The sequence below is a fragment of the Papaver somniferum genome, unplaced genomic scaffold, assembly GCF_003573695.1.
Source record: "Papaver somniferum cultivar HN1 unplaced genomic scaffold, ASM357369v1 unplaced-scaffold_19, whole genome shotgun sequence".
NCBI classification, from domain to species: Eukaryota; Viridiplantae; Streptophyta; class Magnoliopsida; order Ranunculales; family Papaveraceae; genus Papaver; species Papaver somniferum.
The window spans coordinates 13,858,830-13,881,713 of record NW_020628818.1 but is presented as its reverse complement, the minus strand read 5'-3'; the positions used below and the strand labels follow the sequence as shown (position 1 = coordinate 13,881,713).

Sequence of the window (22,884 nt, the reverse complement as noted above, 5' to 3'; positions counted from 1 at the left end):
AGCTCCTCATATTAATCATGATCTCAAAATATGTGTTTGTTGCTCAAAAGATGATTAAAAGAGTGAAAAGTAATAACACAGACTGTTTGCAACAGTGTATTGGTGTTGCAAAACAGCTGTTACAATGGAACTGTTACAGAAAAACTATTGCTTTGTCGCTGATTTTAAAACCCTAGAATAAGAATGCCCTGAACAGCTTAATGTTCTTCAGCTGTTAAACAGCGACACTTTTCTGCGACTGTCTACCGAGGGTCAATGTTCTTCAGCTGTTCTTCTTCTTCAACAGCAGCAGCAGCAGCAGCAGAAACAGAGTTTGGTAAAGCTTTGATTTCTTCTTCTCTGGCTCTCCTTAGGTTCCCAAACTCTCGACACCTCTTCTATATGACCCAAGACGTCTATTTATATCAAAAATACCGATTAAATATCTCCCAAATCTTCCAAAATCTCTTTCCTTCTCTTCACGGCCAAGTTGCGACAATTTCTTGTTTTAGGATTTCTACGCGTTTCTGAGCTTTCCTTTTTATTCTAAACTCTTCCTTATATAGATACAAATCTTTGGGAAGGTTTACAACGTTTTAATCACTCTAAAATTCCCTAAAACAGGTTACACACGTGACTTTCCATATTTTCTTGTTGTGAGAAAAATCCGTCGTTGAGCCCATTCTAGTCGATTTAAACACCCATATCAGATTCCTAGACCCATAAGGAGTCTATCCTATGAAAATCAGAGGTTTAATCGACCTCAAACTCCTCCAAATCACGATTGCCAAAACTGCTCTTTAACTACACTTTTTTCCCGCCAAAACCTGATTTTTGAATGTTGAAGATGGTTTCCCCTTATCCTGAGTAGGGGTGCGATTAGCAGATGCCTGGAAATGGGATGACCCTTAGTAATTAGGTTACCCCTTATCCAAAGTGAGAGTCCGAATATCAAATGTCCTCCCATGAACGCAAAAAACACTTTTCGAGCCAATTTCGCCGCAAAATCTTATTTTTCCAAAAACACCTACAAAGACATAAATAGCCAAAATAAATACAAAATTGAGCACTAACAATATATACAATTGAGATTATATCAAACACAAAAATGTGTCTATCAAATATCCCCAAACCTATTATTTGCTAGTCCTCGAGCAAAAATAAAATAGAAATAAAATCCTAACTGACTGTCGCAGGCATCGTCGATTGCATTTAGCGTATGCAATAAGCCTTTAAACCCCTAGGTGTCCCTAGTGGCGGAGTGTTGTCTCCGGAGGGCTTACCAGAGGTATACCCACAAAACCTTTTTACTCCAGACCCTAGCTATCTACACAGAACCTTGGAAGGTCCTAAAGAATCTCCTTGGTTGGCATAATTATTGACTACAGGAGGAAGTACCCTGATGTGAAATTCCAATTGTTGTACACGAGTTTGCACTCAAGCATACTAAAATTCATATGAAGTGACAGAGCTCTACTCAGATAGTCGCACTATGGACATCAATATCCGGAGTCAAAACTAATCATATGGATAGATCAAGAAGATGGATATAGAAAAACATAGATGGTTTTGATGTTTACTAGGTGAACGGTGTTTCTCATATCTGTCTGAAGGCCTCCGCCAAAATGAACCTATCCTAATGGACTGAGATACTAGTCTGACTAATATCAACACACTGGCATATACAAGGGAACCAGTGATTGATAATCCTAACTCTAGTTCAACACAACTGGCATATACAAGGGTTCCAATGGTCGACTTTATTGAATTTATTCCAGTTGGTCTAACGGTCTGGTCTCTTTTTTTTTCAACTTTTTTTTTTCTTTTTCAACTTTTTTTTTTTTTATCTCAATCACTCTTATTCACCCTAGCATTGGTAACAACTTGAATCGTGAGCCCCACCTAATCACTTAGAGAAACATAATTTAAAAACAAAACAAAATAAAAACAGAAGTGAAAAGGACTCAACGAGATATGGTGAAACTATCATGTTATTTCTAACACCTGAGCTCTTACTTTTTTTTTATCTCAATCACTAATTCACCCTAACATTGGTAACAACTTGAATCGTGAGCCCCACCTAATCACTTAGAGAAACATAGTTTAAAAATAAAACAAAATAAAAACAGAAGTGAAAAGGACTCAACGAGATATGGTGAAACTATCATGTTATTTCTAACACCTGAGCTCTGTGCTTTTATGAATAAACTCTTTAGATGTTGCCATATAGTCAGATTGGTTCCTCAACTCCTACAACCAAAATGCTTCCATCCACTTAGATTGGTTAGTGCCATCCTTAATAAGCATAAATTTCTAGGCTCTGGAGTTTAATTGTGCAACTAAAAAGTTTCTCCTATACCCCCAAACTTAAATCTAACATTGTCCTCAATGTTCTAAAGATCAAATTAAATGCATGAACAAGGAGAAACTGTTACCATTTGAAGCAAAAGAGATAAGGAAAGATATTACCGTGTTGCATGAGAACGGGTTACCTACCAAGAAGTGCTAAGTTTAATGTCTTCAGCCAGACTAAGAAAGGATTAGTCACCTTATAAAATCATAAAGTAATAGCCGAAATATATGTGGGTCATCAAAACCAAATAGAGCTATCACAAGTAAAAGGAATCTGCAACATGCCAAGAAAATGAACAAATAAAGCACACCCTTGTCTAGTTTCCTGTTTAAGACAGCTACATCTAGTTGTGGTTCGGGTTCAAGATTTATAACTGGGTCCAAATAAAATATTTTCATGGGTTGCGTTTCCTCATAGGTTAGATCCAAATGTTCAGGTTCTAGAGTCTGGAAAAACTCAAATAAAAACTTAGAAGCACATAATAATAACCTGAATAATTGAGGATCCTCTAAGTCAATCAGATTTGACTTACACAACTGACCACAATGAGAGTGGTGATCTTCCTTAAACAAGTATGTCGACTTTAATCTCCTAAAGTAATTAGGTTTAGTCTCAAAACTTAATATTCGACACATTTGAAAATCAAACATTCCCACATTTGGAAGAAAAATATTTGGTGGGAAAAAAAAGTCAATCTGGGTATCATATCCTGAGTAAACCACATCAACCAGAGGATGGGTTTCTAATAAATGAAATTTCTTGTGGACATCACTAGGTTCAGGAAAACGTGTATGAAGATAATCTTGTAAAATGGTTGAGGCACATATGTCAAGTACCAAGTGAGGGACCTTTCTAAGAGTTAAATCACATGGAGAATGATAATCACCCCCAAACTTAGAGTTTTCAGTGTTTCTAGAAAGACTAGTCACAACTTCCCTAATTTCAAGGTCATCAAATTCATGAAAATGGTCAATTGATTCTTCTAAGTCGGGTAAATCCTCACTCATCTCGACGAGTTCATTTTCTTTTTCTAAGTCTATTGTTTCTAAATCGCTAGACTCAAAATATGCTTGTTCCTCTAAACCATTATTAGCTTCGTAATCAAAAGGAAATACTACATCGTCTAAAACGGGGGTATCTCTAGTCAAATCCTCGTCCTTTTGAATAGGTGAATAATTATTAAAATTATTTGGATTTGAACTAGAAATAATATTATTATTAAGCTCAGTTGGAGTAGCAAATTCCTGATCACTATGCTTATTTATTTCAAATTCTTCATCAACACTATCCTCATCATAATCATTATAATAACATGAAAATGGTTTAACCTCATCTAAACAAGTAGTGTAACCAATTTTATCCTCGTCATCTTGTGCATGCAAATAACTATCCTCATTTTCAAGGGTATTATTGGAGACACTGTATTGAAAATTAAGATTATTTCGAGCAATTCTTTCGTTCATCTCAGCTATCAGCCTGAGGGATTCCTCTAAAGAAAGTTTTATTTCGTCATAAACTAAGTTATTCATCTCAGCTATCCTACGTGTCGCCTCTTCTAACTTCCTGAGAGACTGTTCTAAAGGAGAAATATAAGAATTTTGCTCATATGACCGGTGCGTATGTGGATAGTAATTGGGCTCACCATGGTATGGACCATAATCTTCAAAAGGCTGATGTTCCCAACTACTATTCACACTATGGTCAAAGTAGTAACGTCCATTTTGAAACTCAGTCGGATATTCATTGTATTGGCTATTGTAATACCAGTTCGACATTCTACTGCAGGGGTGTGAGTTGTCACACAAAATAAAACTCACTGTCAGGGGATTCGTGGGTGGATAGAGTCTTACCTCTCGTACCAGACGGGCGATGAACCGTTGAAGTCGACTCAGGCCACCGACTCCAATGTCAGTGTACGAAATCGAGGGGCCGAGACAGTATCGTAACTGTCGTCCTTCCCTGCAAACAGTTTATATTTAATTTTAACCCTTCCTTAGGGTTTAAAAATAAAAATGTCCAAGTCCAAAAATAAAAATGTCCAAAAAGGAAAAGAAAAATTACAAAAATAAAACCCTATTTACAGTTTCTAAAAATAAAACAAAATAACTATATACAAAATCTTCTTCTTCACTCCTTTCAGATTCCTCTTTTCTTTCCTTCTTTGGCGATGCTTTCCTTTTATAGTACTTTTCTTTCCTTGTAGCTTCTCTCCAAATCTGAAAAGAATCGAAAAATACCAAAACGCGTAAAAAAGAACAAAAAAAATAATAAAAATAAAAATAAACCTAAAACAAATCTAAATACAAATCCGCGTCGGCGGCGCCAAAAATTGATGTAGTTTTTTAAGTGGTATATAAAGTTCGTTCAACTCGGACTTGTTTAGACTCAATTTCAGACTTAATAATAGAAAACAATAAAAATAAAGAAAATATATACACAAGGTTTGTCACAATGTCGAGAGATTACTGAGACTCAGGATTCCACCAAACCTCATACCATGTGGTTCAAAAATCAATTCTTAGACAATTATAGCTCTTGTTTATTGACTCTAATTCTTTGCCAGGGTAGATTTTAAAAATATTAACTGTAAATCACTAGCATGATGCATCAAAAGCACTTAAACCAAGTATACATCATCATACGACTTCACAACTAATTAAGAAAAATCATAAAACGATTAAATTAATGCAAAAGGTCATAAAAAGAATTAAATATAATTACCACACGTATGAAATATGGCTTCCTCCGTCATCCCAGTGTTGGGGTTTAGCTCCTCATATTAATCATGATCTCAAAATATGTGTTTGTTGCTCAAAAGATGATTAAAAGAGTGAAAAGTAATAACACAGACTGTTTGCAACAGTGTATCGGTGTTGCAAAACAGCTGATACAATGGAACTGTTACAGAAAAACTGTTGCTTTGTCGCTGATTTTTAAACCCTAGAATAAGACTTCCCTGAACAGCTTAATGTTCTTCAGCTGTTAAACATCGACACTTTTCTGCGACTGTCTACCGAGGGTCAATGTTCTTCAGTTGCTCTTCTTCTTCAACAGCAGCAGCAGCAGAAACAGAGTTTGGTAAAGCTCTGATTTCTTCTTCTCTGGCTCTCCTTAGGTTCCCAAACTCTCGACACCTCTTCTATATGACCCAAGACATCTATTTATATCAAAAATACCGATTAAATCTCTCCCAAATCTTCCGAAATCTCTTTCCTTCTCTTCACGGCCAAGTTGCGACAATTTCTTGTTTTAGGATTTCTACGCGTTTCTGAGCTTTCCTTTTTATTATAAACTCTTCCTTAGATAGATACAAATCTTTGGGAAGGTTTACAACGTTTTAATCACTCTAAAATTCCCTAAAACAGGTCACACACGTGACTTTCCATATTATCTTGTTGTGAGAAAAATCCGTCGTTTGAGCCCATTCTAATCGATTTAAACACCCATATCAGATTCCTAGACCCATAAGGAGTCTATCCTATCAAAATCAGAGGTTTAATCGACCTCAAACTCCTCCAAATCACGATTGCCAAAACTGCTCTTTAACTACACTTTTCCCCCGCCAAAACCTGATTTTTGAATGTTGAAGATGGTTGCCCCTTATCCAGAGTAGGGGTGTGATTAGCAGATGTCTGGAAATGGGATGCCTCTTAGTAATTAGGTTACTCCTTATCCAAAGTGAGGGTCCGAATAGCAAATGTCCTCCCATGAACGCAAAAAACAGTTTTCGAGCCAATTTCGCCGCAAAATCTTATTTTTCCAAAAACACCTACAAAGACATAAAAAGACAAAATAAATACAAAATCGAGCACTAACAATATATACAATTGAGATTATATCAGACACAAAAATGTGTCTATCACTAGGTCAGAAGGAGGAGGAGATGACTTACTTAGTGATCCTTTTGAGATTGGCGCTGTGTTTTTTTCTTTCCTCAATTGTTTTTACTTTCTAGATTTCGGATGAGTTCAGAGAGATATGAAGGGAGGTGCAAATGAGAAGTTGGTAAGATTTTAGGGTTATGCACACATGACTTATTCTTATATATTATATAATATTGAAGGGTATAAAACGTAAATAAGTAGTAAAAGTAAAAGGTAAGTTAATCGTTTAACCGATGATATGTCGGTACGGTTTCACAAACAAACCGGAACTGAAACCGTGAGTGCTGGTTTTGGGAAACTGATAACTGAAACCTAAACCATTGTATTTGGTTTCACTTCCGTTCGGTTAATAATCCAACGGTTTCGGTTTGGTTCACGGTTTAGGTTCGGTTTTATGCATCCCTAACTGTAGTTGAACCCCAATCAGTATCCCACTTATTCAAGGTATAGTTGTACTCCCTACGCCTCTAATCCCAGCAGGATACTGCGCACTTGATTCCCTTAGATGATCTCACCCGCAACCAAGAGTTGCTACGACCCAAAATCGCAGGCTTTGAAAATAAACAAATTTGTCTCACACATACAAGTCTATCAAAGGATCAATCTGTCTCCCACAGAAAAATCCTAAAGTTTTTGTTCCGTCTTTTGATAATAATCAAGGTGAACATGAACTAATTGATAATCCGGTCTTATATTCCCGAAGAACAACCTAGATTAATCAATCACCTCACAACAATCTTAATCGTATGGTAGCGAAAGAAGATGTTGCGGAATCACAAACAATGAGACGAAGATGTTTGTGACTACTTTTTATATCTTGCCTATCGGAGATATTAATCTCAAGCCAATCAATCTGATTGTACTTGTACGATAGAATATGCAAGATCAGATCACACAACTACGATAAAAGTAGTGTCGGTCTGGCTTCATAATCCCCATGAAGTCTTTAAGTCGTTAACTTGGTTTTAGAAGAAGAAAACCAAAGGTTAAAGGAGACACGACTCTAGCACGCAAACTAGTATCACACGTGAAGTGTGGGAATTAGTTTTGCAGAGTTGCTAGATGTCCCCTTATATAGTCTTTCAAATCAGGGTTTCGCCTTGGTCATAAAGCAAACAATATCCACCGTTAGATGAAAACCTGATTTAGATTCAAGATAATATTTCTCAACCGTTAGATCGAAAATTTAGCTTGTTATACACAAATGAAATGCACGCTTCTAGGTTTGTTAACCATACCCAAACGTGTACATTGTTGGTTCAACAATAGTTAACTAAAAGGTTAGCCATATGAGCATTTCATACCATCCATATCCTTCTTCACCATAACTAGTTCAAATGACTTAAACGAACTAGTTATACAGTTGTTCAATTACAAGGAAATCTTATGTACTACACAAGACACAATTGAATCAAAGATGATTTGATTCACTCGAATCGGTTCATGAACTTTATAGCCACGGTTTGAAAATTGCATTCCTTAGTCTTTATAAGTTAAGTTCAGAAATCATCTTCAGATATATAACCTTCTTAAGTTCGCACATTAGGTCCGCGGACTTAAGCAACCGGGAAGAGTTTACAAACTCCAGCAGAAAATCTCGATAAAGACTTTCCGCCGGTTCGCAGACTGGTACTCACGCAACAAGTTTGTCAACTCCAGCAGAATTTCTCAGGATGAGAAGTTCAGCAGTTCGCGGACTTGTCAATAATCCATTCTTCCGGTTTCTCTTGATCAACAAAGTTCGCAAACTTTGGTTCAAGGGATAGGACTTATGCACATATGTGTTTCCACAACAATAATTATGTCCATCATTGGTTATGCAATCTAAACTCTCATTCCAAACATTGAAACATTCTTAGAGGACGTTATATAGTTGTTACACCATTTCTCGTCAAAGCAATTTTCAAAGTGATTGAAACATATCATGACTTACGTCACTAGGTAAAGATAAACATGGTCGAAGCGAAACGCTTACCAACACATATTTCGAGATATAGATAGGCGAGGTATACTCGGATCGAAATACCAAATGTGTATAATCTATATATAGCATACGACTTTTTGTCTCAAGAAGTAGGAGATAGAGTAGATAGACTTTTGAGTGACAGATAAGTTCAAGTCTTCACATACCTTTTTGTCGATAAGTTCCACCGGTTCCTTGAGTAGTTCTTCTTCTTGTATGATGAATCGCCATGAAGTCTTTGAGCTCAACTACACTTTATATCCTAATTCTAGACTTAGCTATAGTAGACTAGAAATCAAGACTTATAGTTTTGATCACTAACATTGACAAACATGCTTGAGATAGCAACGCATGCGAGTTCGACCGAGCAATGCTCTAACAACAACTATAATGTAAACCACCATAACCATTGATTTAGCTTCTCCATAAACAATCTTGGCTTCTCTTTGTCTTGCCTAACTTGTCTAAACTATGTTTTATATTCTAGATGATGATACCATATGCATACATCAGATGTAAAATACGCGGCGCCTTTTGAGATATGCATAGACCTTTTATAAATTTTGGGCTTCCAACTTTTACAAATTTGTCGATAAGACTTCTACGTCCTTTTATCTAATACCTCTATTATGCATGATATAACCATACAGAGTACCATTAATGTCGATCGAATAGGTAACTGTAGTTATACATAGCATGATGTAATTGTAGTGATAACATAGAATGATGTAATTCCCAAAGATCGTCGGAAATCCCAATTTGATAAAAGATGCTTTGATGAAGCCCCAATCTAAGCTATCATGCCTTCTGAACATCTATTTGAGAGTTATTTTAGGATCTTCGGTGAGTGGTGAAGTTTTGATATGGTGGAATAGCTCTTCAACTTTTGTTATGTTATCGTGTATCGATCATTGGAGTTCAAAAGCATTTTGATATGGGCTTATCAAAAAAGCAAGCAGAGGTGGAATGAATTGACCAGAATTTTGGCGATGACTTTATATGTGACATTGCAAAGGTTGATTGGTCTGAATTGGGATGGTTTTGATAGGCGGTCTACCTTTGGTATTAGTGTGATGTTTGTATGATTCATGATGGGATGAACAGTTAGGGATCTCAAGAAACTACGGACCATGGATATTAACTAAGAGTAGGTGGTTTCCCATAAGACCTTGAAGAATTTATTAGTATAGCCATCAGGGCCAGGAACGCTTTCAGAGTTGACGGATAACAAAGCTTGATTTCTCATGTGGTTACCTCCTTAATAAGCATGGCACATTGTCTTGAAATTAATTTGGGGGTGTGATCTCCGCAAATAGGTCCTCATCTATTATTGTATGTGGTGTCATGTATTGATTAGTGTAATGATCAAGAATGATATGAATTAATTCATCTTTATCACAGACCCATTTGTTTTGTGGTTCTGTTGTTGCAGCTTCGGTGAATGGTTGTTTTTGTATCGAAGAATATGGTGTTATCACCTCCCGGTTGCAGCCATTGAATTATGGATCTTTATTGTCAATATGTTGCATGACATTGGGTGGTGTTAGGTGATAATCCTGAAGTTGATTTTCTTGAAGTATCCAGTAATCCACTTCATTGCCACTTCGGGTAGCACATTGATGTTGTGTCATTTTTATCTGAGCCGACGATTTCTTAGTCATCTTCGGGAAGAGTCCGAAAATTTTCTTTATTCCATTTTTTGAGAGGATTTGTCCAGTTGTGATGAGTTTTAGTTGTAGTTCTAAAGCAGGTTTCATGCCCTTCTTCTAAGTCCAGGTCGAACCGGAAATTTGCTTGATTTAAGGGTGAGATACCCACAGGTGCTCAAATTTGTAGTTTTTCAATACCCGCCAATCGATTGGTTTGGTTTGCTGCAGAATTGAGGCATGATGATATCCTCGAGAGATAAGTAACACATGCGTGTTGGTTGGCAGTATGTCAGTACTGGCTTGCGTTGGCTCTATCCAGTCTTTCAATTATCTTATCATGTCCTTGTTGATTATTTTTCCATCTGTACGGATCTCCACAGAATCCTAAATCTATGAATCTCATTTGATCTATCGTTGTGAGGAATGGTGTGTCTGACCATAAGTTACTTGTCTTCTTCCTTCTTATTTTTTCTGATTGGTCCAAAACCTCGTTAAAGCCTCCTATCAGTACCCAGGAGGTTTCATTATGGATGTGGGGGAAGATTGTTAGAAAACTTACCAGAAATCTTTTCTCGTTTTCGGGTGTGGTGGACCATATATTCCAGCCATATCCAGGGTTGTCCTGGAGCTGGAGGAGTGAAAATAGCATGAATGAAGCTTTGAGATTGAAGAAATATCCGGACACCTAGGTTGTTCCTTCATATTACACATAGTCATGTTCGTCTGCCAATTTAAGGAACAGTCGTAAGATTATGAAATTATAGAGATTGTGTTAGACTCGTTATATGAATTTCATTAGCTAATGTTTCTGATAGCAAAAGAATATTGGACTTGTGTGTAGAGCAATCAATTAGTTGGATTGTTGTTATCTGGTTAATTACTTGGCAGTTCCATATTCATTGTCGTCAAAGTAGGAAAGGAGGGAGGCTAGGGAAGAGTGTACAGTGAAAGAAACAGTTAATATACTTGATGAGAGTAAAAATGAGATGGGCTTTTTCTATATATTTGCAAAAGGGAAAATTAGGCGCAGGCCCAAAAAAAATAATATTCTCATTATCAGGCCCATAATTAATTTTTAGTTCCGTGACACCCATAATTATATGAAATTATTAAAATTGTCTGCATGACGTATTATGCATCCGCATGACGGGTTATGCATCAGGGATATAATTGGCAACGCAACTTGGATATAACATATTTAAAAATCCACGTCTTGGAATTTTACAAAGTTTATATCGTTGGAAATCTTTTTAAGAGAGCTACGCAACAAGTATAAACAAGAATATCAATTTTTTGTTTTTCATGAAAATATCGGAGGTGATCATCATTTTGGGAAATTTTTTCGAAAACTTGATACATAACCATTATGCAGCCACCAAAAAAGATGCATAACACATTTTGCAAACGCATAACGGATTATGCAACCATTTTCTCGGCTGCATAACTTTCTATAACAAGTTATATAGCCATTGTTTTGGTTGATTTTAGTGCGTACATAAAAAATTGATGCATAATGCATTATGCATCCATATTTATCGATGCATATCAGGTTATGCATCTATTTTCTCGATTGCATAAAAGATTCTGCAACAATTTTCTCAATTGCATAAAAGATTCTGCAACAATTTTCTCGATGCATAATGCATAATGCAGCCATATTTTCAGATGCATAACAGGTTATGTAGATGTTATCGTAGGCTCATGACAAGTTATGCATCCTTATTTTTTGTTGGTTTCAATACTAACAAAAGAATAGCTGCATAACGTGTTATGCAACCGTTTTCTGGACTGCATAACAAATTATGCAAAAAAAAAAAAAAAATTTGCATACCGTGTTGTGCAACCAGTTTTGAGAATGCATAACAAGTTATGCAACAAACTTTGTAGATGGTTATGCATCATTATTCACACCTCCATTTTCTTCTAAATACACGTCACACACACACTAAAACCATTTACACTTCGACATTTCCTTTTCCAAATTTTATTTCTTCAACTAGTTTCGACACATAGCAATACACTCTTTCAACCATCAAAATTAAATTCGCAAGTTGGAATATCTGAACCATAGTTTACTGCAGGGGTTTTTTTGTGGTGTTTGGGCTTATGTTCCACCGAGTCTTGTAACCGTATTTATGTTCCTCTCTGGTTTTGTGTAGGTTCTCGTTCAATATTCTACAAATGGCTGCAAAATCGAAAGACACTTCTCATGGAAAGGAGAAGATTGGTTCATCATCATCCCCTTTAAACCATGAAACTACCCATGGGAGAACATCGAGACTCGCATATAAATCGTCAATTCCAACTTCTCCTGATAAGGTTCATGGGACTCTATCAGAAAAATCAACGCCGAATTATCTCAAGAATACATTGAGTTCATCCAAAGAAACTAGTGGCCAGCTACAGGTGATACAAGCAATCATAGATTCTTAAGAAGAAAATCTTTCGATAAACCTCCATCACCTGCAACACTTCAAAGAACTCTGTCATCAAATTCTTCAAAAGAGAAGACACCCATTAAGGTTAGATCTCCCACACCAAAAAATGTCATTTCGCCAAGACCCATCTTGGAGAGAAAAATCATTTCTCAAAAACCTGTAGCAGAGAGAAGCTCCATTTCTTAAAAAAACACTTCGAAATATAAAACATGTTCATCCGGCACCTGCAAAAACAAGGACCTTGAGACGGAGCTCCAGCAGTACCAGTTCTAGGACTATTAGATCGAGTCCTGCTCCATCGGTTGGTTCCAATACAGCTCCAACTAGTCATGAAACTACAGAAACACCAAGTCATTTCAAACTCGGACAAGAAGATAAAGTGATATTGGAGCACGAGGTACCTGAAAAAGAGATTTTGATGGTTGAAGACGAGGAAGAAATTACACTTTCATCACTTCAATAAAGAGATTTGTGATATTGGTCAATCGCCGAGTCTTCCAGATGCACTTCGATTCAACCAAACCATAAGCAATTCACCTCCATCTTAAAATCATAATCACTCTTCTCTCTGAGAATTGACCAACGCACAACCACAAATCTGAACCAAACCCATTATTCTACAACATCAGATCCACTTCCTTCTTGAATTTTTCGGTTCACGGAACCGAAAATTATCAAATCTCCTCACTATAATTTTCTCCTCAAATCAACAGTAGCAGCTATTGATCCTTTTTCTTCTCGATTCAACCAAACAGATGCCGGAAAAAGTTATAACTATTAGGTTATGATAAAGGAAGAAGAAGAAGAAAAGACGAGAATTTGTTACGAAGAAAATTAGATCTTTTATTTTGTTTGAACCCTGATTTTGGGCATACCTAAATCTTTTCGGACATACACAATAATAGTTCCATCCTGGGTGACCTTATAAGGGATATCCTATGGATAGTTCAATTACCTGTATATCCTTAATACAAAAATCTAAAATCAGTTTTCTAAAAAATCAAAATCTGTTTCCCTTAACATCTCTTCTTCTTCCTCCTCCTCTAGCCGAACTTTTCCCCCTCCTGCGGAAAAAAAATTCATCATCGTGATTAATTATCGATTCGTAAAAATTTGATCGTCGATTAAACTCAACCACATAATGACTCGTACAAAGAAAAGCAGGGACTAGGCAAACAAAATCGTCTTCTAATCCATCAATTGAAGAAGAAGAACCAATTGAAGATGAAGGTGTAGAAACTGAAAATCAACCACCAATTGAACCAGAAATTGAACCAACTGCATCTCCAACTCCGGAAATGAGGATAAGAAAGTAAGTTTTACAAACCCAATCTCCTATTTGCTGTTTTTCGTCGATTAAATGACGGTTACAGTGTTGGGTTTGGTTCAAAATTGAGTTGCGTTTTAGCCGAGTTGTTCTTCACAAAAGCTTCCTGTAAGTGTATATGAACAGTTCGGCATGAAATTTCAAGCCGAACCTAGTCACAGATAGAGATGCATAGGGGTTCGGTGTATTCGATAATCATAATATGTGCCGAACCTAGCACATTTACGAGGTTCGGGTATTACGATATTCTCAATATGTGTCGAACCAATAACAATATTTTAACCCAAAAAAATAACAAATTGATGTCCGGCTCATACGATTTTCGAAATATAAGCCGAAGCAGTAATTATTTTTTTTCCGGGCTATTCAGGATGTTGTTCGGCTTACTATGAAACTTTCATATAAGCCGAACTAGTGCCTAGCAAAATGGTTGGAATTGAAAATTATAGGTTCGGCGCATGCAGTAAACAGATTCAGTGAGCCGAACCGTTCATCAATTGGTAGATTCGGCTCATAGATGTGAGCCGAACCTCAACTTGTTTCGCCGAACCATGATCCAAAAAATCATCTAAACAATCTTTATAATTCTGAAAATTATCTTAATCACTGAACAAAATATTTAATCACTAATCAATATTACTAACACTAATACGTAAAGGGCAGATTTGCCATTAAAAAAATTTGGGTTAAGGGGTAATCTGATTTTGCTATTTCACAACCTTTTTTTGTCTTTATACAGTATATCTAGTAAGATTTCAGTATGCCCAAAATCAGGATTTTTTTGTTTTCACCTTTATCTCTCGGATGATAATTTTGGAAAAATATGGGTGTGAATAATTTTCACCCAAAAATTGGGGGCGTCCCTGAAGATTTCTGACCGTGGGTTTCACAGTGGAGAAAATCCTTAAAATGGGTTTGTCTGTAGTTTTCACTTTTGCAAAATTGGGCTTAGCAGAAATGTGGCCTAACCGATAGGGAAAATTGGGCTTAGCAAAAAGAACTTAAGTCACTATATTCTATATAAGATGCAGAAATTCTTTGATTTGTTCTCCCACTAAGCAGCGCAGCTGGCTGCCTGGGAAGCTAGGTTTTGTTGTTGTAGGAACAAAGAATGAGAAAGTTAAAGATGGCTTGGCAAGTTTTCAGAGCAGGATATTTAAAGAGTGAATGGTGGTTATCAAGATTGGGTCATAGGATTAATGATTAGAGTAGCTGCTATCACAGACAACTTAACTGGGGTTTTAAAAGCTATTTTACCTGCTTTTTTTTATGAATGAAATTTCATACCCAAAGACATTGCAATTTCATATAGCCCCGACTCTCTACAGCCAACTCCTGTCTCAAAACACACGCCTTTTACATACTAAATTGATTTCATCATTTGCCTTTCGTATGAACTAAATTTAATCTATTTGCTTTTAAATCCCTAGTTAAATTGTCTTTGATAGTAGCTACTCTAATTAGATAAATCCAGGAGCACAACACAAGATATTAGTAAGCTAAAAATGCCAACACAACAAGGCTAAAAAGATACTTAAGAGAACAGGCAAGATACTAAAAGAAAGCAGTCAGTGTAGATTAAATCTGAGCTTTGAAGCAGTCAAAGAGGGTTAAATACATGTAGCCAGCACAACCAAGGAACACAATGTGAGTTATTAGTAAGCTGAAGATGCTTATTGCAGTGCTCCCACTCCCAGGTAAGATACTGATAATACTTGTATTATGTACATGAGTATGACAGTAGGCAAAAGCACTCTGAAGTGAGAGATTAACAAAAACCAGGTGCGCGCACAACTATTACTTGGACACAGGTAAACTACTAATAACTACTATGTCGGAACCAGCTAAGAGACACAAAACTCATGCAGCTGAACAATCTGATTCTAGAAACCTTTCTGAAGACTTTTGCGGTATATCTGAAGAAAACATTTCTCTGAGCTGCTTATCACTACCTGACATCAGCTCCAGCAGCAGCAACAAGTAGTCACAGCGAGTATTCAGCATATTAGCCACTACGAAGAGAAAAAAATAAAAATAAATAAACTGTTGGATTCAAGTTTACAAACGAAATAATAATAACAATAACTGTTTCTTTGAGACAAATAATCATCTTTAGAAAATTTGGACCAGAAGTAAACCCTAAGTGTGTCAATATTAGCTGATTATTCAAGCAAGTAAGATTGTGAAAGCAAGTAACAAGGAAAGAAAATTCACAAGCTGACCTATATTGGCTTTATCCAGCAAACTCTGACATTCGATCTGAAAAATCATAACAAAAATAACGGCAACCGAAGCAACCGTAGCAACAACAGTCAGACTAGTACCTAATATGCCCATAACTAACTGAATTTGAGACGAATGCAGATTTTTCACATCCAGCTTTATCTTTAAATTGCTTTCCATCCTGTCAACGTCTTCCATTATCTTCAATAACAGAAGACGCGATATAAGAATAATATCTTAAGATAAACTGGGAGTATTTTAACTGAATCAAGAGTATTTAGGCATACCCTGGATAGCTTTCTCGAAGTCCAGTTAAATTGCACCAACCGCTCCTGCAGAAGTGATTCAAGCTTCGTCATCATTCCACTATCTACCCGTCGCAGGTCCATCTCGGCCATGCGGCGGTCATTGCTCAGCAGATAAGCAAGATCTTCCTTCACCTGTAAGTAAACAATTTACGGTTGAGTTTTTGTCACCATTGCAGATTTCTAACAATTAAACAGTGAGATTTTTATCCATTCCAAACTATGTTGTCAAAGGCGAGCAGCGTTTCAGATGGTGAACGCCTTCCCTTGCCAAAAATCCTAGGAGCTATTCATTTGCAATCACCATCAAGTCAATGATCAAAGATGGAAACTTCATAAATAGTGTTCCCGACATCAATCACCTATACCAATCGATCAAAATATTGGAAGAAAAAAAGATTTGCTAGCATAACGTGATTGATTAATCAAACGATGGAAACAACAAACAGACTTACGAGAATAACGTGATTTATTTAATTGATCAAAAGATGGGAAGAAATATTGATCAAATTATGGAAAGAAAAGTTAAAATCTAAGAGAATAACGTGAGATTAATGTGATTGTGTTATTTCTTAATGTGATTAGTTCTTGCCTGTAGGACGATTCCTTGATCGAGAAACAGATATTATAACTTCCAGTTGCAACATTGTAGTAGACCTGTTAATCTGCTAAAGCATTTTATGTGTCAATTAATCCATCTGAGGCAACTTTCTATACCTTAACCACTCAACCAGTTCAGATACACATTGTTCCTACCTAAACTTTCTTTCTCTAGATTGCACAGTTCTAAATGGCAGAATTCTGAACAATTGATTCTCCCCAATGCCAATCTTATCTTTCCATATCAGGTAATTAATCGACAACTGAGAAGGTAAATCTTTTCTTTCCATATTTGACGGTGATTGACAACTAATTAATTAACGTGAAGATACTGGTGAAGTGGTGATTGATGAAAAATTAACGTGGAGATTATTGATCAACATTTCCCAAAACTTTCTCAATTCGATCTTCCTCTTTAGTTTAATTAGTCACTAATGGCAGCTACTTGTGGGTTGACTAGATTGGCACATTGCCTCGCCTCGTGTTTCAAACAACATGGATGCCAAGATATTGCCTAGCAGGCCATCATACATTGGTATAGTTGTGTAGGTAATTGATATGGGTAATAGATGATCATGCATTTATATTCTACTTGCATGCAAATACTATAACAAGCTCTATATGTTTAAATGACTGGTTCCATTTCTGAGCCTTAATTTCCTTGCTAGTCAGAGATCAGTCAGATTTCCGAGCATTCGTTACACTCTGACTTGCATGGAATTGACAAATCTTAAGAGTGAAGGTTGATTTTTCAGACTATGTACCAGACGAGATGTATATACTTTGGTTTCAAAATCGTCTAATTATTTTTTTAAGCAGAGACAGCATAGGCTATACGGTACTAAGTTACTAACCAACTAGTCCTACTTAAGCTTACTTAATCTAGCTGATGGATATTGTTTACTTAACTCAATAAATGACTCGCTCCTTCGTGGCCTACCTTGGCACCAGGTAAAAGAATTATGACTTCTTGTGGTCCAATTTCACTAGACCGCGATGTTAACTACTTACAGTAAGTTGGTAATTCTCTCAGGAACTACAGGTAATGAAAGTGCAGCTCTAAGCTTGGGCTTGCTGCTTGTGTGATGAGTTTCATGTTTTTTTTATAGGCAGTGATATCCGAACCCCCACCTCTTGAAAACAATTTAGTTCACTACTTCACTAGAATGCGGCCAAAATTAGCAACAAAAGTCTAGTACAAAGAAACATGCAAAACCTACGCATACCACCTTTCATTAGTAATCAGTCAACATACAACCAAAATTAAATAGGGAATTTTAAGGAAATGCCACACTCTCCATTTCCGATATAAGAACATGCCACCGTTGTTCTGAAAGTTTATTTAGTGACACAAACGTTAGTGTTTCCGTCTGGACCCACTTGGCTGGTTAAAAGTTCGCTGACCAGGTAAAGATTCTGACACCTGTCTATACATCGACGGCTCTAGAGTGTGGCAATGAGAGAACTTGACACGTGGTAGCTGGTTAATTTACCTTCCTATCCTTCGCGAGAATGAAAGCACACCAAGGGTTTGACTTTCTCATTTCTATTCTCTTTCTTCGTTCTCTCCATGTCTTTCCAGCAGAGAAACTTAGGTTAGAAAAATTAGGGTTCTACAAAGAGATTTAGTTTAGAAATTTTGATCAATTGAGATTATGAGTATAGGGTTTCAGTAAAGTTGAAGATGCCGAAGAAGAAAAACGGGAATAACAACAAGTGGTATGATTTACTAAAATCCTAAATTCGTTTTTCTCCATTTCTGAAGAAACCCATCTCTCTTTTCATCTTCTTATTAATTTTTTATGTAAATCGATAATGTTGCATGTTTGATTTTAGGGTTTAAATTTGGGTGTTTTCTGTAGTTAGGGTTTGCAGATATTGGGGTCTGTATTGGTTTTATTTTTGGAGGTTTTATGTGATTAGGGTATTGTTTTACTGAATTGTTTCATTGTTACTTATGATGCAGTGATGAAATATATTATCCATATAGAGACATCAGCGTGTTTGTTGAAAACAGGCAACTGACATTGTTATTCCCTCACATGGATAGAGAAAGAATTGACCTCAAGGAATTTGAGAAGATGTTGTGTGTTAAGTTGCGCCTTAATGAGAAGAAAATTCCTAGTTTATATTGGACTACAGACCCATGTTTGGCTGAGGTTTTGGAATCAAATGAGGACTTGTTTAAGTTTTGGGAGCATGCTGTACCTGATGAGAAAGGGTTTATATGTTTGCGCTTGTCATTGTTAATTGCAATTGATGAGACTCCGAAGAAGTCCCCTAATAAGATTGCTAAGAGGCCAGTTTCAAAGGAAAAGTCTATGAGGAGAAATCAAGAAAAGAATGGAGAAGGTGTAAGGAGGTCACAAAGGTTGAAAGCTCAATCAGAGAAGGAAAACTTAAATGGAGGAGTAGCTAGGCAATTGTTCATGGATCTGCTAACTAAAGTGGAATCTCAAGGTTATTCTTGCCTTAGTCAAGCCAGTGTTGTTGGTTCAAGCAGTGTACCAATTCAAGTGACTAAGACCTTCAATCATGATTACTGGGTTGATACAGTGAACAATAGTGATGTAGTGAATAACAGTGATGCAGTGAAAAACAATGATGCAGGGTTCAACAGTGATGAAGAGGAGGAGAATGTGGTGCTAGAGAACACAAATGTAGATGACTGTCACCCCCATTGAAGACCCAGATGCTCCACCAATTTTTGACAGTGATGAAGAGAATGATATTGAATATGAAGACATTGTCAAGACATATAAAGTTGGAGATGAAAGAACCGATTCAAGCAGTAGTGAAGAAGAAGAAGAAGACAATGAAGAAGGTATGGAAGTATTAAGGGGTTTTAGTGTTTATAATTTGTTATTGTTTATTTTTTAAAATTTACTAACACTTTGATGTTGTTTGTTGATTGCAGTTTCTAATGATTGTGGGAGTAAGGATAAAGAAGATGGTCCTGAAGTAATTGATGATACAGATGCCATACCAGAGTTTAATTACCAGAAATAGAAACAAGACTTTAGTATGCCCAATGATGAAGAAGAAGAACCTTTATTCCTTGAAGAAGAAGAGGTTGCTCCTGTTGATCCTACGAAGATTGTGGTAAAGTATGATTTTAATGACAAGAAGGCATTTAAGAAACATCTTAGAGGTTACTGTGTAAAACAAAATTGTCAATACAAGACATATAAGAGTGACAAAAAAAGGCTAAGAGTCAGTTGTAGGTTTAGGGAAGAGTATGGTTGTAACTGGTTTGTGAATAGCATAAAAAGGCATGATTCCACTTTTATTGTTAGGAAGGTAAATCTAGAACATACTTGTGTTGGTAATCCAAAGAGTTTTAACAGATCTGCAGATCCTGAGTTTGTGAAAGAGGTTGTACATGATAAGCTAAAGCAGACAGCTGGGGCCTTAATTCCAAAGCCTGGACACATTGCAAGGGACTTTTTTGTTACTCATAGCATCAACATACCATATATTTTTGCATGGAAGGCAAGAAATCTTATTTTAGAAGATTTGTTTGGTAATTATGAAGACATATAAAATGATGTACCCATCTTTTGTGCAATGGTGGCTCATACAAATCCAGGGTCTGTTTCTAAATACACTTATGGAAAAAAAAGGTATGCATTAGCTGAATACTTCTTATTTATTTGTATGTTATGCTCAAATAGTGACATAGTTTGGTTACTTAATTTGCAGATAAGGCATTCATGAGCATGACTATTTCTTTTGCTGCACTAATGAGAAGATGGAAGAAATCTGGAAGATCAGTCATAGGGTTAGATGCATGCCATCTAACTGGAAAGCGTGGTGGTGTTCTAATGGCTGCAACATCACTTGATGGTCAGAACAATCTTGTTCCTTTAGGCATTAAGGCCTGTCAGAGTGAAACTAAGGAGAACTGGACTGGATTCCTCAAGGACTTAGCTCCAATGATCAATGCACATCATGCTGGCAGAATTACTTTTATTTCTGATAGGCAGAAAGGCTTGTTGGAAGCTGTTCCTAAGGTTTTCCCTGGTGCAAGAGTTAGGTATTGTTTCAGGTAAGTAAATTTAATCCCCTGTTTTACATTATGTATGTATTCTATTGGTTCAAGAACTAACTATTTATTTGCATATGTAGGCACTTATACAAGAACTTCAAGAAGTACTACAAGGACCCACCTTGCACAGTTCATTGTGGAATGCATGCAAAGCTTACAAAGTAAAGCATTTTCAGGTTTGTGCCTCTTGTCAGAAAACTTCCATATTTTTTGATTGTTAGTTTGTAGGTTATATATAATTGTGATTTATTTGCAATGTAAGAGCACTTTGACAGCATATGCAAAGAAAATGCTGATGCTGGTGAATATCTTAGGAAAGAAGATCCAAGTATTTGGTCTAGGGCCTATTTTGATCCCATTAGCTGTTGTGAGCATATGAATAATAATTTTTCTGAATCTTTTAATTCCATGGCTTCTAATATGAGAGATAAACCTATAATTCAACTAGGCATGATGTATGGTCAGTTAGTAATGGGTTTGTTCTTTAAGAGAAGGGAAGAATCTGCTAAGTGGGATGAAAATGGATTGGTCCCTGCTGCTGTTAAATTAATAAATAAAATGCTTGACTTGGTTGGTAAGTTCGATGCAGAAGGCAGTGTCGTTGGACAAATTTATTTGGTAACTAATGTGATCACCAAGAAAATCTTCACAGTGAATATTGTAGGCAAGCAATGCACTTGTTTGCAATGGCAGCTAAGGGGATTCCCTTGTCAACATGTTGTATGTGCATTGAAGCTGCTAAGGCCCAACTGGAAAGAGTAAGTTCTTTGTATTATTCATGCACTTTATTGTAGTATTGTCCATAGTACTGACACATTTATTTTATTGGTTGAACAACTATTGTGCTCCTTACTATACTGTGGAATATTATAGGACCACATACGCAGATGTTGTCAAACCATTAGAAGACATAACTGAATGGGTGTGGGAAGATCAGGTACATTTATAAACTTTATTGAATGTGGTGCATTTACTTTTAAGATATTATATCTTTATTTTTCTTTATTCTCTATTTAAGAATCTTTAGGGTTTTATTATTTTAAGTTTCTCATTTCTTATCTCTTCTTTTGGCAGCCAACCATGGACGTCAACATAAAGCCTCCTCCTTATCAGAGAAAAACTGGAAGACCATCAAAGAAGAGGAAGAGAAGTTATGATGAACCTGAAACTGTGGTGAAGAAAAAAAAGTGTGGAAAATGTGGATCTACTGCTGGTCACAACAAGAGAACCTGTACTGGTGGTGATGTTGGTAAAAACCAAACTGGATTCAAGCCAAGCACTGAGTATGATGCTGCAAACTGCACCTTCACTAGTAGAGATCAGCCTGAAAGTAGCTATGCAAGGGGTAAAGCAAAGGCAAACACATCTAGAGGTACATCATCATTTATTGGTGACTCATCTGCAGGACCTAGCACTCATGGAAGACCACCAGCAGGACCTGGCACTAATCAAGATAATCAAAATTTCAGTCAGATTTTTGCTGGTATTGGATATGTGAGTCAACATCTTGCAGTAACAAAGGGAAAACAGGCAAAGTCTAAGAAGACTATGAAGACTAGGAAGTATAAGTGTGTGTGTGTGTGTGTGTGTGTATGTGTGTGCGCGTGTGTGTGTTTTTGTTGTGTTAGATCTGTTGTGAACTTTGCTGGTAGGCAGGTGTTGGTTGGTTAGGTTTCTTTGTTGCTTTACACACTGATTCTGGTCTGGACATTTATATGTACCAGAAGTCAGTTTTATTTTGATGGGATAATCTTGCTTTGTTGTCTAACTTTGTTGCTGCTGCTTTTGCTACTGCAACTGTTACTTCTTAGAGAATTTATCACCCTTTGGCTCATTTTTGTGTGTAAAGAAGAATTGTGTTGAAAAATTTATCACCCTTGCTAGTTGAAAATTTGTGTTGAACTTCTGAAGAAATTGAGTAAAGAAGAGTCTGTGTTCTTCATAGCTATATATACAGCTTGAAAATGATGAATATGGCCTGAATATGGCCGTTAAGAATTTCTCCAGATCTGAAGAATTTAGTGACACGTGTATTCCGACCGTTATAAAATTGTTCACGTTTTTTTCACGTGGACCGAGTCACGAGTTAACTATTAACTCAGTCACTGGTTAACT

At 36.5% G+C, this 22,884-nt stretch overlaps 1 protein-coding gene and 1 long non-coding RNA gene across 2 annotated transcripts; one reads left to right on the top strand and one right to left on the bottom strand.

The window, feature by feature from the left end:
- Positions 1-11,796: 11,796 nt before the first annotated feature.
- Positions 11,797-13,142, bottom strand: LOC113338397. Its single transcript, XR_003354763.1, has 2 exons — positions 12,668-13,142; positions 11,797-12,601 (listed from the first exon to the last, which is right to left on the bottom strand). It is a non-coding gene; the product is annotated as an uncharacterized LOC113338397 (long non-coding RNA).
- A 6,603-nt stretch (positions 13,143-19,745) lies between these two features.
- Positions 19,746-22,511, top strand: LOC113338559. Its single transcript, XM_026583954.1, has 7 exons — positions 19,746-20,244; positions 20,424-20,769; positions 20,850-20,930; positions 21,045-21,527; positions 21,643-21,706; positions 21,844-22,263; positions 22,422-22,511. The coding sequence occupies exons 1-7, from the start codon at positions 19,746-19,748 to the stop codon at positions 22,509-22,511; spliced, it is 1,983 nt and encodes a 660-aa protein (XP_026439739.1).
- Positions 22,512-22,884: the final 373 nt, after the last annotated feature.

Bases quoted from the DNA above. Each gene is read 5' to 3' on its own strand.
- LOC113338559 (XM_026583954.1), top strand. From the start codon at position 19,746: ATGCCCAATGATGAAGAAGAAGAACCTTTATTCCTTGAAGAAGAAGAG. The intron at 21,528-21,642 runs GTAAGTTCTTTG...GGAATATTATAG, and splicing joins CTAAGGCCCAACTGGAAAGA to GACCACATACGCAGATGTTG. The intron at 21,707-21,843 runs GTACATTTATAA...TTCTTTTGGCAG, and splicing joins AATGGGTGTGGGAAGATCAG to CCAACCATGGACGTCAACAT.